This window comes from Rhinolophus sinicus, linkage group LG03 (genome assembly GCF_036562045.2).
Source record: "Rhinolophus sinicus isolate RSC01 linkage group LG03, ASM3656204v1, whole genome shotgun sequence".
NCBI classification, from domain to species: Eukaryota; Metazoa; Chordata; class Mammalia; order Chiroptera; family Rhinolophidae; genus Rhinolophus; species Rhinolophus sinicus.
In genome coordinates this window covers 61,538,176-61,555,874 of record NC_133753.1, presented here as the reverse complement: position 1 = coordinate 61,555,874, position 17,699 = coordinate 61,538,176, and the positions used below count along the sequence as shown (strand labels likewise).

At 35.8% G+C, this 17,699-nt stretch overlaps 1 protein-coding gene across 2 annotated transcripts in view; it reads right to left on the bottom strand.

Moving 5' to 3' along the window:
* The window catches only part of SPG11 (SPG11 vesicle trafficking associated, spatacsin), a 76,872-nt gene that overhangs the window by 32,283 nt on the left and 26,890 nt on the right, over nucleotides 1-17,699 (bottom strand). For both annotated transcript variants that reach the window (XR_012494767.1, XM_019725312.2), the window contains exons 11-21: nucleotides 17,187-17,363; nucleotides 16,320-16,391; nucleotides 15,900-16,027; nucleotides 15,403-15,578; nucleotides 14,479-14,692; nucleotides 11,130-11,333; nucleotides 9,700-9,806; nucleotides 7,790-7,935; nucleotides 6,023-6,184; nucleotides 3,735-3,801; nucleotides 905-1,070 (exon numbers count right to left, since the gene is read on the bottom strand). Coding sequence is in view for 1 of the 2 variants with exons in the window: in XM_019725312.2 (XP_019580871.2) it covers nucleotides 905-1,070; nucleotides 3,735-3,801; nucleotides 6,023-6,184; nucleotides 7,790-7,935; nucleotides 9,700-9,806; nucleotides 11,130-11,333; nucleotides 14,479-14,692; nucleotides 15,403-15,578; nucleotides 15,900-16,027; nucleotides 16,320-16,391; nucleotides 17,187-17,363 (1,619 nt within the window). In the remaining variant the exon portion in view is untranslated. The remainder of the gene's footprint in view (nucleotides 1-904; nucleotides 1,071-3,734; nucleotides 3,802-6,022; nucleotides 6,185-7,789; nucleotides 7,936-9,699; nucleotides 9,807-11,129; nucleotides 11,334-14,478; nucleotides 14,693-15,402; nucleotides 15,579-15,899; nucleotides 16,028-16,319; nucleotides 16,392-17,186; nucleotides 17,364-17,699) is intronic.

Sequence of the window (17,699 nt, the reverse complement as noted above, 5' to 3'; positions counted from 1 at the left end):
TCTTCCTTCCCTTTTTGAGCCCCTTGTACACATCCGTTTAGGTTCTTCATAGCTTTTTTTGCTGTCTTCTGGCTCCATAGCCCTCCCATTTCCTTAAATTTTACCTTCTTCTAAAATACCTACTCACAGTCCAAATTAATCTTGTTTCTAACTTCATCCAGGAACATGGAGTAGAATTTCCAAAAGATTGCCAGCTTGTGATCTTATCAATTACGAGTATGTACACAAACTACGAAAAAAATTAATGCCACTTAAAGTCTGACATCATAAAGCACATACCTTATAAAGGACTCATATGTACTTTTATATGCACAGAAATTTTTCAAGGGAAGACACACAAAATATTAACCACATTTTTTTATTATGCAGAAGGAGGATAAGAGACTGAAGGACTCCTATCTTTCATTTTTCATCCTTCTGAGCTACCTGAATATTTTACCATAAAAATACATTACTTTGTTAATTTTATAAAACAAACCAGTAAGTAAATCTCTGTTTAACTGCTGATTATACCTAATACTCCTCCCAATTCTGTGCTTTTTTTATAAAAATGAATCATAAAAGACAAAGACTTTAAATACAGAATTCACATCTCATTATAGACTTCTCCCTTTAGAGTACCTGCTAACATTTGGCAAGCTCCTGGATCATTTTATTAAAATACGATTTTAATATATGTTTATCTTTTAAAATATATTTTAATCTTTTTTCCTATTAACAAAAGTATCACATGCTAAATGCCAAAAACTTGGGATACACAGAAAAGCACAAATGAAAAAAATCGCCATTCAAATATAATTAGTGTGAATTCTGTATACATGTTTCCAGTATGTTTTTTTTAATGCATGTGTAAAATACAGATATGCCTTTCACTAAGAGTAAAAATTACATTTTAAATACTCACAGCTGCTTGGGTGTCTTGCTCTTGGTTAATTCCTGGACTAGAAAAGTACCAAATGCAAACGATGGCCGTCCATGATATAGATAATAAGCAAAATTCAGACGTTCTACTATTGCGTATTTATTAACCAGGTCAGGGCTAGAGAAATGTGGGAGGTGACTCGATGCATCTGCGGGGAAAGTGAAACGATATTAACCCTCTGCACCTCACCACGATTAACTGCAAATTTGTACATGGAAAACTTAAGTCTGTAATGGTAAAAGAAAACTGGTTGCTATAATCATTTTGTACCACTGTGTATCACTCTGAACCACCAAAATGTAATAATTTTATTTTGATGTGGAAAGATAGCCCTCATTTTATGCAAAAATGTATACCTGAGAAACTGCATAAAAACTTATAAATTATGCTTTTCCCTCATTGAACTTACTTGTAATTTTAGATGCTTTAATTGATGATCCTTTAATTTCACAATGACAATAACCCTTTAGCGACCAAATCTCTGCCAATGATCAGCAAAAGGAGCTTTTTAATTCATTCACCCAGTCCATTATGCAATGAAATCCCTACTTAACATATTTATGAGTCCTGTATTCACCAACGCCAACTCACTATATGCCTTTCTCCAATATATACTTTGAGAACATCCTTTCCTCCATATTAATACCCTCCTTTTGTTATCACTACTAACTGTATTTTCTGATGCTGCATTCATAGAGCACCTTGTTGGTATCACCTTTCCAAGACCAGCAGAATCGCTCAGTTTAAAGTTCCTCTGTGTCCATGAAAACAGCAGAAAAAATTTTTTTTCTCTTCTTAGAGAAATTTAAAGTCATAAGATATTTGGATGTGAGAAGTTAGTATGAAACAACCACTCCTGTCAAGCCCTACTATTTAATTGCCTCTTAACCACTTACTACTGATTTTTTAAAAAAGAGATAAAATAACATTCTGAACTGGTAAGGAACCAATTCTAAAAAACAATGCATGTGTTCTTATTCTCAGAGTTCAAAGCTTATTTCTGAAATAAAGTTTTATCCTTCCACGGAATTCCAAAGACTTTATATTGTGACTTGGCCCCTACAATAAAAGACAAAGACCTTAATGTTGTCTGTCATCTTACAAAGCTGTTACTTAAAAGCACACCCCCTTTGAGATTAAAAAATTGTCACATGCCTCATCTGTGTTCTTTGAGATCAGAGTAACTTTGGTAACTTATAATTCCATATAAAACCAGTCATTCATTCATTAAATATTTGCTGCGTACATGAAAAGTATATGGTACTTCCAGGTGCTAAGTGACTTAACTTGAGTTTTTTATTCAGATAAGACCCTGATTTTTTAGTGGTTGGGGGCTAGTGTGGAGATTGTGTGTAAAAGAAAATTCTACCCAAAGGGAAAATTTTCTCTGGCCTGCCGCAGAAACAAATTCACCCTGCAGTTGCTTTACATCCCCTTTCAGTGGTAAAACCATATGAAAAAATTAGTAAACATTCTAATTAAACACAATTCTCCAATTTTATACATCTGTAGTATGTGTTCATAATTGTTTCATTTACTTTGTGCTTTATTTGCTCAAATATGTTTTAAACTTCTAAAAACCAGGCAGGGAACATATCTTCAATTTCCTGTGTTTCCCTAGTGTACCTAGCAGAGTACTCACTCTCCAAGAGGGAGGTCAAGACCCTCACGTTGGAGGTGCTAGAACAGGAAAGGGATTCTGTCTCCTCTCTAGTAACTGAGATTAGAACATGTATTTTCATTTGAAAATGCAATAAGCACTACTTTTTAAGCACTCAACAAATATTTACTGAACATCTATTATATGCTTGGCACTGCCATGGGCTCCAGACACTAGGTAAATTCAATATATTGAAATTTGAACTTATAGAACTAGCACATTAGAAAATTCATTTTTATTTATATCAGTAAACATTTACAGGTTGTGTATTATGTGCAAAGTACTAATTTGAAGCCTACTTTAGAGTAATACATAGGTGGAGGCACCCAGGTAACATGATATTAAAGGCTAATTCTAAATGCAAAAGAAAAAAAAGAAAAAGCAGAGTTTAAGAATGACATATGTATGTGAACTATACTATTAGGTTGGTGCAAAAGTAAATGTGGTTTTTGCAATTATTTTTAACCTGTTAAACTGCAATTACTTTTGCACCAACCTAATTTTTAAAAAAAGGAGAAAGAGGGAGGGTGGGGAGGGAGAGAGAGAGAGAGAGAGAGAGAGAGAGACAGAGAGAGAGAGAGAGAGAGAGAGAGAGAGAGAGAGAGAGAGAGAGAGAATGGTATATAAATCAGAGAAATGCTCATGGTCTAGAGAGGACTGTAGTGTTTGTGCATCTGGTGCTGACCATGTGCCAAGAACTGAGAGCTTTTTAAATGCCTTGTCTCCTTTCATTCTCAATATAACATAAGAGGTGAGCACTGTTATTAAACTTATTTTATAGGCAATTGAAGAGCGGTTAAATCACTTAACCAAGGTCATACAGTTAATACATGGTAGAGCCAGCATTTGTCTAAGGCCCACATCTATGCTTTTAACCTTTATAATACAATACTGCTAACAAAAGGATTTTTGGAAAGGGAGACATTTAAGCACATTACATTTCTCAGCAAGTATAGCACTAGTGACCTAATACTTTTAACTCACAGTATGTTTTCAATTCAGTTTCCTAGAAAATGTTTTCCACTGGAATGTGCCTTCACTTTTAAAATAGAAAGCAGTGGAAAAAAAACTGCATTGATTTTACATAAATTAACTCCTGTGGTCAACACTGCTGAAATGCTTTTAAGGCAAGAAATACGGATAATGACTTACCTCCTATAGCTAGTGTGTTGGCAGATTGCCAGCCAAACAACCTGCTAGCATCAAAGGGTAATAATGACTGAAAAAGAGGAAAAGTCAAATAAGTATTAAAGTTAATTGATTCTAACATAAGTAAACAAAATTATATGAAAGGAATTAACAGGTGGTCCGCTTCCTTTTTCCAAAGCAATTAAAAACCTTATCTTTCTGGATATAAATTCTTTGAACAAGGCTATAAAAACAAAAAAGAATGTATGAGACACTTTTCTATTTTAATAAAAATAGAACTGGCTATGCTCCTTTTAAAGACTGCCTTTTCACTTCAAATTATGTCTGCAAAGTGCACTCTTTTGGTAGAAGCAGAAATGCTATTGGAAACAAAAGACAAGAAGACTATGAGGCTAGAAAATGTTACCATGTAAACCTGACGAGGTGAGCTAAAGCAGGTCAGGAAAGGAAGAGAAAGACAATCAGATCAAAGGTTAAAGAAATGTGATGAGCATATTATTGACAACGAAGAAAAAAGCGGTCTCAAGGTTAAGTCAATCAGAAAAGTTTTGAGAGCAGGGAGCAGTGAATGAAATTTTTCTAGGCCAAAAGTTTAGCAATGACTATAAGCAGATAATGGGAGGGATACAGGAGAAAGAAAACAAAACTATTAAGTCAAGATTTGGACGGCTAAGGAGGGAGCAGCTTTGATTTTAAATCAAGGGAGAATTTGTGGTCTATTAAGGAAGCAATACTTTTCCTAAGATAACAGGACTAAAAAGCTGCATGAGTCAAGCTGAAAAACAGAACAAAGAAGGACCTGAACCACTTATGTTTTAGGCTGATTGAATCCACTTTAGGTAGTGAAACTATGTTTTTATATAATCCACTTATATATAATTTATACCAGTGCTAGTCTGCAATGAGATAAGTTTGTGATAAATATAAATCCAGTTTCCTGCTTCCTTTAAGAAATTCCTGCTATGGTTTAAAAAAAAAAAAAAAGAGCTTGCTAAACTAAACAGTGTACTTACCATGTTTCTCCAAAAACAAGACCTACCTGGACAATCAGTTCTAATGTGTTTTTTTGGAGCAAAAATTAATATAAGACCCATCCTTATTTTACTATAATATAAAACCGAGTATAATATAATATAATATAATATAATATAATATAATATAATATAATAAGGGTCTTATATTAATTTTTGCTCCAAAAAATGCATTAAAGCTGATTGCCCAGCTAGCTTTTATTTTCGGGGAAACACGGTAGTGACACAGATTTATATTCTGGTGCAAGAATCAAATCTCATCTCAGCAACAAGCAATTCAAGGACTGGTACCCACCTGGGGACCACATTTTTGAGCAGCAATAGTCTATACCCTAAGAATTCCTCACATGAGAGTAAGAGATTTTGAACTTTTATAGAATTATAGAGCTTATTTTGAATTGAAGACACTATGGGAATATGTATACCCAGAAAAAAAAGCAAAACCCCTTAGAAATGAGAAATGAACCAAAGAAGGTGTTTTTAACTGAGGAACACTGAATAGGTTTCAAGGAATCTGTGAATTCCTTTGAAATATAAGCAAAATTATATGCATCTGTGCAATTTTTCTGTGTAGAGGACTCATAACTCTTTCACATTCAGGTCTTTGTCCTGAAAAAGGTTAAGAAGCATTGATTTAAGTAAACAAACAGCCCTGTTCACTGAGAAGAGACAGAGTTATCAGTGGAAGAATGGAGTGACTTTTGATGAACGCAGCAGACAAATATGAAGGTCAACTATCTATTTGCTCTCAGATCCATTTCCACCATTTCCCTGCTCTCCCTGTACCTGCAGAGAACTGCATTTCCCAAGCCCATTTGCCCGTTGGCTAGCATATTAGTTTAGCTATGAGAGACAACATGGGAGATTAAAGGTGGGAAAAGGAGAGAAACCAAGATATTTTTCCCCTTCTGTGTTTTCTGGGGCATTACCTCCAAGGTTCCAGCCACACCCTCTACGTTCCTAGCTCCTGTTAGGCAGCCTGGTTGTGAGTTTAGCTCCCACAGATGGCTCCAACTTCTGGGTTCTAATAACACCACTTTCTTGCACTATTTGTGTAGCCTTAGAGGTGTTGATGGTTTTGTTCTTTGTCAATTTTGGGGTTGTTCACCATCACACATTTGGTTTCTCCATTCTGCTATTACTTTGCGCAAGTAATTCCCTATGTTAAATGTTCTCCATTTGAAAAACCCAGAGTGGTTTCTGTTTCTGTGGCTGAACACTGACTGACTTCCCTAAATACCAGCCACCTAAATACTGTACCTGAATAAGGTGGTAGAGTGTAATATCGGGAGGCAGGACACTAGGGGCAGTGTACTGCGGAAAGAGAGCAGTTTTAAGCTTGGGATAAGGAGTTAATGCCATCTTCAGCAGCTGGGGATCTACTTTCTTCAAACAGTTCTCATTTTCTTCATTCTGAACAACCTAAATAAAAAGACAGATAACATGGTACAGAGTAATGTTTTCCTCTTCTCCAAACTTAAGTCATTTTTCCACAAGAAACTTTTGAAACAAGATGAGCTTGAGACAGTACATGGTAATGAAAACAGCATGGGACATGGAGTCAGGAGGCAATAATTCTAGTTCTGGTTCTAGGATAAATTATCTGTGTGACCCCAGGCTAGATATTTAATATCAGGCCTCAGTTTCCTCATCTACAAAATTAGGAAGTTCAGCTGGACCAGTGGTTTTCAAACTGTATGTGGAAAAGTTGTTCGAAAAAGGTTCTGCTACTACAATGTTTAAAATATTTAAATATTAAATGTTTAATTAAATATTTAGTAAATACTTTAAAAGAAAAATAACTACTAGGCTAGATGACTCCTAAGTCCCTCTCCTTCAGCTCTCAAGTTATTCTATAACTGATGTCTGACAGGTGATCAAAAGCAGAAAAATAAATAACCATATTAAGGTATATTGCAATAATCTAAAAAGAGGTAGTATTAAATTAAGCTAGCATCAATAAGAAACTTTTGAAGATTAGATATTTAAAAGCATTCTTAAGTTTCTTCTAATCAGGCACAAAAAGGAGAAAAGGGCAAATTTCCACTGGGTCCCTCAAAAGAGTTCATATGGGTAGATAATAGTTACGATTTCCTTTTTACCTCTCTAAGAGGACAAAAAGTAGACTAATTCCCAAGCCATAGATCTAAAGTATACTTAGTCCCAGGAACAATCAGATCCGGATTCTATCCTAAAAATAAACCTGGAGCGTAAGAAAACAAATAAAGGAAAAAAATAATCTCTATACAACATATTAATTCCTTTTCAACTTAAGATGATATAAAATTTTAAAGTTCACCCATTTTTTATGCTCTTTAATCTAATGAAATGCTTGTGTTTACATTTTAATATCAACTGATTTCTAGAAAATCCATAGATAGTTCTGCTAACTTTAAAATCAGTCCTATTTGGGCTGGCCCGGTCACTCAGGCGGTTAGAGCTCCATGCTCCTAACTCCGAAGGCTGCCAGTTTGATTCCCACATGGGCCAGTGGGCTCTCAACCACAAGGCTGCCAGTTCAACTCCTCAAGTCCCACAAGGGATGGTGGGCAGTGCCCCCTGCAACTAAGATTGAACACGGCACCTTGAGCTGAGCTACCTCCTGGATGGCTCAGTTGGTTGGCGTGCGGGCTCTCAACCACAAAGTTGCCAGTTCGATTCCTCGAGTCCCACAAGGGATGGTGGGCTGTACCCCCTGCAACTAAAGATTAAACATGGCACCTTGAGCTGAGCTGCCACTGAGCTCCTGGATGGCTCAGTTGGTTGGAGCACGGGCTCTCAACCACAAGGTTGTTGGTTCGACTCCCGCAAGGGATGGTGGGCTGCACCCCCTGCAACTAGCAATGGCAACTGGACCTGGAGCTGAGCTGCGCCCTCCACAACTAAGATTGAAAGGACAACAACTTGACTTGGAAAAAAAGCCTGGAAGTACACACTGTTCCCCAGTAAAGTCCTGTTCCCCTTCCCCAATAATAATAAAAAAAAATCAGTGCTATTTGCCATAACAGGTAAAGGTGCTATCCATACCTGGCTGACACCCCCAGGAGCATACATTGTGGTAGCAAGGGCCAGGAGGGTATGTCCCTCTAACAGCATACTGCTTACACTGGCCTGGTTGCTGGGAATCAGTATCTGAGCGTTTGCAAGGCTAGCCTGGAAAATCAGTTTAGGATCTGGAAAATAGAAGAGTATGTTTTTCTCTTTAATATAAATTAAGAATTACACAATTCTGAGAAAATTGATTTTTAACTCTATCCATGGTAAGAACTTTATAAATTTAAAAGCAATAGGAAAACATCACAAAGAGAAAAAATGAAAGATTTGTCTACATAAAAATAAAAACTTCTACTCTAAAAAATTGAAAGTTACTAATAAACTAGGGGGGGAAATGAACAACAAATGACGACCTAAGGATTAATGTCTTCAATAAAGAGCTCACACAAATCAATGCCCAAAATACTGACTCGAACAGATAAATGGATAAAAGAAACAACCATTTCATAAATGAAGAAATATAAATGTCTGACACATAAAAGTGTATAATTCACTAGCAATAAAGAAGTACATATGATTAAAATAATCATATGCCTATAATATATCACCTATTAAAACAGCAATGATTTTGAAAAACAATCATCCTCAATCATAGAGCTGGTCAGGGTGTGTAGAAGCTGGGACTTACAGATAAAATGGTACAAACCCCTTGGAAAGCAATCTTGCCTTAGCGCAACAACCTTCAAAATGTGTATAACCTTTGACCCAGTAATTTTATATCCAGGATCCTATTTGTGTACTAAAGAAATAATCTGAAACAAGGACAAAAATTTTATGTTCAAGAGTATTCTTTATAAGAGAAAAAACCCTGAAAACAGCCTCAATGTTTAAAAAATGAGAGAATAGTAAATAAAAGTATATCCATACAACGAAATATTATGTAGCCATAAAATGGTCATTGTCTCTAGGGACACAGGAAAATTCTTATATCATAATTACTATTATACATGAAAAAAGCAGTATTCAAATGGTAGATGTTTCTAGTTGTATCCCTAGCACCTACAGACTGTCACAAGGTAGGAGCTCAATAAATATTTGTTAGATGAATGAAATACAATATAAACTAGGTTTAGAAAAGTACAGAGAAAATAACTGGAACAAAATACATTAAAATATGTCAAGAATTATCAATGGATTCTCCTAGGCTATCTACCATAGACATATTATCTTCTTGATAGTTGTCTATGGCTTCCAAGTTTTTTTGTGTTTTTTTTCCCACAATGAACATATTTTAGAATCAGCATCAAAAGAACAAATAAAACAAAGCAAAAAAACACATTATGAAAAAATTCTTCATTTGGAAAGAAACTGGACACTACATAAAAGTGAAACATTGGTGACATTTTTTGGCCGTCCCTTTCCAGAATCTCTAAAATACCACCAGCTAAACCCTCAGGGGTCACAGGGCTTTTCTATCTGAGTATAACTGGGGCAAGGCTCTCCGTCAGCAGCTCTAGTACAGAAGACACAACAATCCCACACATGTGAATTTCTTTTCACTCCACTTGGAGTTCCTCACTAAAAGATTTCAGGGCAGACAGACCTAGAAGACAGACCACTTCTTCATGGAGAAAGGGTGTTAATCTGCCAGAGATTAGGAATTCAGTCTGTGATAAACTGGTAAGATAAGAGATATACAAAGAGAATAGAGCATGAGGCTGACAGAGAAAGAGAACATAACACCCTTACTGTCTGCTCTGTCTGGCTTTTCTTGGCTAACATTTTTGGTCTCTGCTTCTTAAACAAAGCTTGAGCCTAGATTATGGTCAGATATTTGTGCAGAGCCAAATGATTTACTTAAAAGAGGTCACAAGTTAAATGCCATCTGACAAACCAGTTATTTATCCAGGGAAATTTTTATATTTAATACAGTGCATCCATACCTGTTAAATTACTGGAAACTTGTCGACACTGAACTAAAAATTCAAACCAAGGGTAAGCTTCATGTAATTCTTTTTTTTCCAAAAAGGGACAATTTGTAGGACTAAGTCTGTATGTAAAACAAAAAATAAACTCTGATTAACGTACACGATAAGACAAATAATTGTAACCATATTTGCTCAGGTAATAACTAGCATTAAAAAAAAAATCATTGGAATTAAAAGGTAACTATAACATAGTATCTCCCACTCTCGTGGGAGTTGTGTTTTACGTATTCATTATGATCTGTAAATAGAGAACATTTTAGAAACAGAGATAATACTATTTAAAATGTGTTTACTACCATGATGAAATTTTACCAGCTCTGTATAAGATTAACAGATACCTTTACTTTAAGATACTTTGTATTTTATTGTTTTTTACAACAAAAACTCTTTAGCATTTTCAAACTTAAGAAGTTTTTAAAAACCTTTACACAACTACAGAGAAGCTAGGACCCAGGAGTTAAGGCTCAGAACAGGTTCTTTGAAAATACAGCTTTTAAATCTTCTCTTGCCAGTAGCTCTGGGGAAAACATTTCTGCGTCTAAGTGAGCCTCAATGATATGAACCAGAATTTTTACTACACAAAATAAAATATTCTCGTTAGCACACTGAAAGTGGGCTCTGCAATCAAACATAAGTAAAATTAAATCTGGCTCTGCCATTTACTAGCTGTGTGCCCTAGGTAAGGCACGTAGTCTCTCTGGAAGCTTCAGTTTCCTCATCTGTGAAATGGAGATAGGAGTAATCACCTCACAGGGTTTTTGTGAGGATTAAATGAGATAATGCATGTAAGGCACTTAGCCTAGTGTCAAGAATATGGTAAGCACACATATATTAGAGACTACTACTGTTATTGTTATTACTGGCCCAATAGCAATTAACACTGGCCACAGATATGATTCTGCAGGTTGATCTTAGGTAGGTATATGTTGATGTCTGTCTACTTGTCTGCCTATCTATCTATCTATCTATCTATCTATCTATCTATCTATCTAAATATAAGTTTTAGAGCCTATATAACCTGCAGTGGCTATGAATTCAAAGACATTTAGCATTTGCCGGGTAATGAAAGTATCAAAGAACCCCAAGTTAACTTTTAGCATCTTCCTCTTTTAGACTTTTACTTTAGTCTAATCTCTAGTCATTTAAAAGGTTAACAGAGATGTTACAGAATTAACATTACCAAAAAACACATGATAAGCACACAGCTGAATGCAACATTGAACTAAAAGCTGTATGTACCAAGGGTTGCAGTGAGAGGAACTACTTTAAAAAGATCAGTATTCCTCATGTGAATGCTTAATATTTTCCTAAAAGTCATATTCAAGTAGTATTGAAAGAGGAAACATGAAGATCTGCTCAAGGACAAATCAATTCTCCGTACTCACTTGTAACAGTCGAGATACACAAAAAGAGGATACTGCAGATTGTGTTCCAAACAATAGAGAATGAAGTGAGAATGGAAATCCCAACCTTCTTTGGACCTGTAGTTTTGAACAGGGAGGGTATCTTGCATCACACCGCCAATACGGTTCAGCCGTAGGAGGAAGAGTTCAAAGTCTTCTAGTTCGGATGTAAGAAAAATCCCATTCCTATCAGGCAGTTTTAAGAGATGGCAAGTTAAAAAGGTGTTAGATTCAGAGCACACCAAACAACTTCCATGAGTTTAAGTCTCAACTACAGCAGGTCCTTGAGAAACGACATTTCCTTTCGTTCAATGTCATTTTGTTATAACGTTGATGAGATACCATAGGAAATTAATTCTTGTTTATATCTATTAGCCTATGGTAAAATTGTTTTCATTATAATATAGGGAAGGGCATGAGGACTATTTTTACAAAAGAAGAAACTTGGAGATTGGGTTCCAAGCCTGCTACCTACCTGGTCCAAGACACAGAACTCAGGCAAACGTTAATCACACAGAACAAACCATCCTAACCTATTGACCGAAGAGGTTCCATTATGGCCATTCCCATAGTTAAACCACAAACAATCCACAGGCTGTACCTTATAAAAGTTAAAAGATAGGCCTGCCCCTATTCTTCTTGCACTTTATAGAAGTTAAACATAAACTTACCATGTTCTTCTTTCCTCCTTTCTCCACACCAAGAAATTTTCCATAGAAGAAAACACATAAAAACCCTAGCCCAACGGATATGGGGGGGGGGAGTCTCTCTTCCACTAGTGATAAGCGACCGCCACTCTGTCTGTGGGGTGGCCTTTTCCTACTTACTCTCTGCTAAATAAACTTATTTTCACTTTGAACTCTGTATTGGCTCATGTTTGAATTCTTTCTTATGTGAGGCCAAGAAGATTCTTGGCCCAGAGCTTGAGTCCTCACTCTAGGGGATTCGCTCTGCCGGCATCAATTATATGTCGTTTTGCTTAAAGTCCCAGAACCCACTAACAACATTAAGTGAGGACTTACTGCACTTAAAAAAAAGTGTTTACAAATTAAGACTACCAATTCTTACTCTATAAATACATTCTGAGACATATATTTTGATGCTTTCCAAATAAAAATTTCTGAACCACTATAGTATTTAAAGGTAGTAATGAAAATCTCAAGTTATCTAAAATATTTCAAAAATCTAAACTAAGCTATCTCCATTTTTTTTTTTTGACTGCAACTGTACAATTCAGTGCGGCAACAGCAGTTAGCTCTTGAAGTTAGATGCTTTAAGCAATGAGAAATTCACCAAAATATTGAAACAAAATCATTAAACTAAAGCAGAATAATTTAAGTAGACCAACTACTAAACATGAATAGAAATTTACATTTAAATATCATTTTTATAAATTTACTGTTTACTACATCATCTATACCACACAAAGGAGTATAGGAGATACATTATGTAGAGTTTAAAGACACACCACATAACCACCATTCAACCTACAGCACATCATACCTGGAAGCCCATGGTGCATTGCTCCCCCAGTGCATGTTCTTGTTGCCCCCAGAGGTGACCACTAACCTGACTTTTGTGATAACCATTCCCTTAGTTTTATTCATAGTTTTACCACCCTTATATGTAACCCCAAATAACATATGGTTTGGTTTTGCCTATTTTAAACTTTATATATAAATTGAAACATTCTTCTACTAAACATTGTGAGATTTTTTTCAGTAACAATTGACATTCAATATTATGTGTATTGTATATTAGTTTCAGGTGTACAGTGTAGAGCTTCGACATTTACATACTGTATTCAGTGATTCCCCCAATTAGTCTAGTACCCACCTGGCACTATACATAATTGTTGCAACATTATTGCCTATATTCTCTATGCTGTACTTTACATCCCTATGACTATTTTGTAACTCCAATTTGTATTTCTTAATCCCTTCACCTTTTTCACCCAGCTCCCCAACCTTCCTCCCCTCTGGCATCCATCAGTTTGCTCTTTGTATCTATGAGTCTGTTTCTGTTTTGTTTGTTTATTTTGTTCTTTAGATTCCACATATAAATGAGATCATATAGTATTTGTCTTTCTCAGTGTGACTTATTTCATTTAGCATAATACCCTCTGGGTCCATACATGTTGTCACAAACGGTAAGATTTCATTCTTTTTTAGGGCTGAGAACACTGTGCAATTTATCCATGTTGATATCTGTGGCTACAGCTTGTTAGTTGTTGTTGTTATATAGCATTCCATTATATGATTATACATTTTATTTACCTACTCTACCTTTGATGGTCATTGCAGTTGTTCCTAGATTTTTTGGTAAAATAAACTTACATTTCCATGACTACAAGTGAGGAAGAGCATCTTTTCATGCTTATTGGCCATTTGCGTTTCCTCTTTGTGAAATGCCTACTTGCAATGGTATCTTCCCTTTCAGATCCAAGCTCCAAGCTTGAATCTCCTGCTCTGTGTCCCTGGAAGCTCACCTGTATTAGTTGCTGCAAAAGACTCCAGTGTTTTGGTTTGCCCTGTGGGAGACCCCTACCAGGAGATAAGAGTCAGAAAAAAGGTAGGATGGGGATAGCTTGGCTCTGTCTGTGCTGAGTGACTGCAGGCTGGCTGACACTCTCCTCTAAGGGACACAGCTCCTGCCACGCAGCTCTCTGGGTCTCACTGTTTTCTTCCTTTGCCTCTTTAGGCCTTTTAGAGAGGTCATGAAGATAATCTTCTATATTTTCTAAGAGCTTTATAGTTTTACATTTGACATTTAGGTTTTAAAATCTACCTGGAATTGATTTTATGCATGATATAAGGCAGAGGGTCCAATTTAACTTTTCTCCCACATACCGTATTTCCCCCAAAACAAGACCTAGCAGGACAATCAATTCTAACGCGTCTTTTAGAGCAAAAATTAATATAAGACCCGGTCTTATTTTACTTATTTTACTAATTTCTTATGTGAGCAGTCCTCTTTAGTTCACGGCCATACAAGCATACAGGTGTAGTAAGAAGAGTGGGAAACATTATAGGATACTAACCTATTCTCACCTAAGCTCTCACCACTTGGTCTTCGTCACCCCCACTGACAGCTTACCATTTCCACACCAAAGCACATACAATGTTTTGGGAAGAATCTTCATCTAGAATTTGAGAGCCTACTGGTATTCACTACCCCATGATGCTAAATGAATGCAATTTTAAAATCTCAATATACAAGAATGCCCTTTCAATTTTAAAATACTATGAAACAACATTCAACTGGATTCATGGCATTTCAAAGGAAACATTACAAAATTATGTTTTATTGTTCCTCCCCACAGTTACAGTACCTGGCCAGCTCATCTAAAATTTTATTCCTCATGTCGTCATTGCAGCAAGTATTCTGATCAATCACATCAACAGTCAGAGGGGGCCATTTGTTCTGCTGAAGTGAAGCATAACTATTCTGGGCCTGAAATTCTCCAATCCATGAGATAATGTTTAACCAATCATGGCGAGCTGTGAGGTATCTCCAGAGGGCTTTGGGAGAACACGATTTGTATTCTACATTAAGAACAAAATACACTTTAGAATAGGAATGAATTATGATTATTGACACAAAACTCAACACTAACTGAGCAAATATGATGATCTGAACAAATGTTTATATAACATGAATTATTCAGCCCTCTGCTTCTTTTACTATCTCCCGCTTTTATGTTGCTGTTCATTTTATAATCAATACTTCAGCTGGAAGAAGAGCTAAATGTTGCTTGTTCTTACTACAGTGGTTAAAGGAAACTTGGAAATTAGCTGTATGTTTCATTTCTTTTCAGCCCTCTTTTTCCTTTTTTTCTAAGTATACATAAAAATTTTGGCTATAATATTAAACATGAATTTGACATCCTATGTATTACTTATGTTTACCACTGTTAGTTATTACCCAGTACCCCAATATAATACAGATCCTCAGTTTACACAAGAAGAAGCTCAAAGACTATTTGGAAAAATAAAGAATGTCATTCTGAGGCAGGGAAGAGAACTCAGCCCTGACATCTCAATTCACTGAATCATATGACTTTTCTCTTTCACTATCACTTTATAAATCTCTCATGTAAACTTTGAGATACAAAAGAGATCTTAATGACTTGCATTTTAAAGCAACTGACTATTTTTCCCCCTAAAGGAACTCTAAAATGGAGACACCAAAACATACCGATGCCTAATTTAATACTCATTCAATATGTTCAGATTTCAGGCTGTCTCACACTTGCCTTCTGGATTTATCCTGGGGAGAAGGATGGAATCTTGGGTTAGTTGCTTCCACCACTGAGCCCAATTTAACACAATTCTATGGTTCTGCTTGTTAAATGTATCTTTTTGATCATATTTCAGGAATGAGTCCAAAACAGATTTATGCTTGAAATAATCGTGTTCCTTTATCCAATACCTAAAACAATGATATAAAATTTTTTTAAATTGTGGAGGAGAAAGCATTATTCCTTTTTATCTGCCCAAAAACTTCTACCCTTTTGGGGAGCGCATACTTCAATACTCTTATTTTGCATTTATTGTCTTAAAAATATACATCTGATTATGCACGTATTGAAATAACAGGAAATTCCTGAGTCCCTTATGGATGTCACAAGTTTTATCTTCATAGGGAATGTAAGCTTAGTTCCACAGAAGAAATCCATGCTCATTAAATTATAAACTAAACACTGTCTACAATATTCTTCCCAAATTATCAAAAGGGGGCTAATGAGACTACCTGGGAAAGGACTGGATCTGCATATTTTCTTGCAACTGTTCTGAATAAAACTTCTCAACTTGATGCACGAAGTCTATAGTTCTTTTCTCTTTTTCAGAAAAGCAATTTTTTTCTTTTAAAATTTCAACCTTGGATAAAAAGTAATTAAATGAAAGCAGTGACCTCACAAAAATCAAGCACATTTGCAAAACAAATGTCATGAAAATAAATGCCATTTAAGAATATTTTGAATTTTTGAGGTAATGTATATATTCACACAAATTTTCCTTTACCACAAAAGCAAAATGATCCTTTAAAGAGACAATGGAGTTGTCATATTTGACTTACTAGATATTAGTAAAATGTTAAAATAATTTATTTTGAAGATTCACACCAAGGTTTACTAGAAAATGTAAACCACATAGTTTCACCTTTACTTACCAAAAAGTCTCGTATATTTTTATCAGTTGTATAAAAGCATATCTTGAGCAACTGGTCTTTTACATTAAAGCCCTATAATAAACACAGAAAACCAAACAGCTTACATTTTGTAATGGAGCTATTTTGAATATAAATATATGCTGGAAACTAAAGTACTCTTTACAGACGTGCATAGATTTGCATAGATTTCCACAGCTTTCCTGTTCTTGTGAATATTCAATTTTCTACATTTATCATACATATTTACTGCCTGTCCCTAAAGTCTTCAAGCTTTTTGCCAGAACAAAGGCAGCAGATAGAACAATTTAACATAGGCTACTATTTGACCAATACTACAGGTATCAGCTATGATGATTCATTTGAAAACAAAAATCAATGCAAATAACAACACTTAAATAGTTTCACTCTGCACTTCCAGAAAGTTATCAAGGGCAAGACCTCAGCCATGAAGATTAGAGCCAGAGATTAGCTTAGTGCAGGGGCCCTACCTCTAGGACTTCCCCTTCTCCATGGAGCACGAAGCAAAGGTAAATGGAGGTATCAGGGGTCACGTGAACAATACAGAATGTCCTCCAACAAAATAAGGTCCTGTGCATGCTGGCTCATGTGTGAAGCTTTCTATGAGAAACACTGTCTCCTGATGGAAACTCCAATCAAAAATCTCTTCAGGAACTTTCTCAGCACCGAAAAACATTTCTTAGTGTTATTGTCATTATTTCCTAGTAAAAGCTACACAGGTTTCTTAGTTTGTAATACAACTATGAATACAAAGCAATTCTTATATCAATCAGAAATTGTATTAAGTACCTAGAGATCTTCTCTTACTTTGGGGACTTTAAGATCAGACAAACAGATTATGTTACTCACCATATTCTTTAAAAGTTCAGAGGCTTCCTTTACATTGTTCTTTTTCAAATTGTCAAAGACCAAATCTAGGCCTATTCTAATCAACTCCTCAAGTCTTTGAGCAGAATGACTATTAATCCTAAAGAAAGTCTGCGCCTCTGGTATTTTGTTGTTTAATATGGCATCGGCAATAACTTCCTGGGAAAAGGGGAAAAAGTTCCTTTTTATTTCCTTATTATGATTGTCAATATGTGACTTACACATTTATTGAGCACCTACTACAGGACCTTTACTGGAAATCTACTACTAGATTTGGGGCTTTGCACAGAGGATATGAAGTGGACTGAAACACAGACCCTGCTCTCCAGGAGCTTTTAGACCAGTGGAAGACCCACGAATAAAGTGCCGATTATAGACCTATATAAGGGAGAAGATACAGGTACCCCGGGTGCTAGAGAGGAGGGTGGAGAAGAAGAGCACCTAAATAAGAGGGCTGACAAAGAAAGAAAAGGCTTTCTAGTCGAGATGACTAAT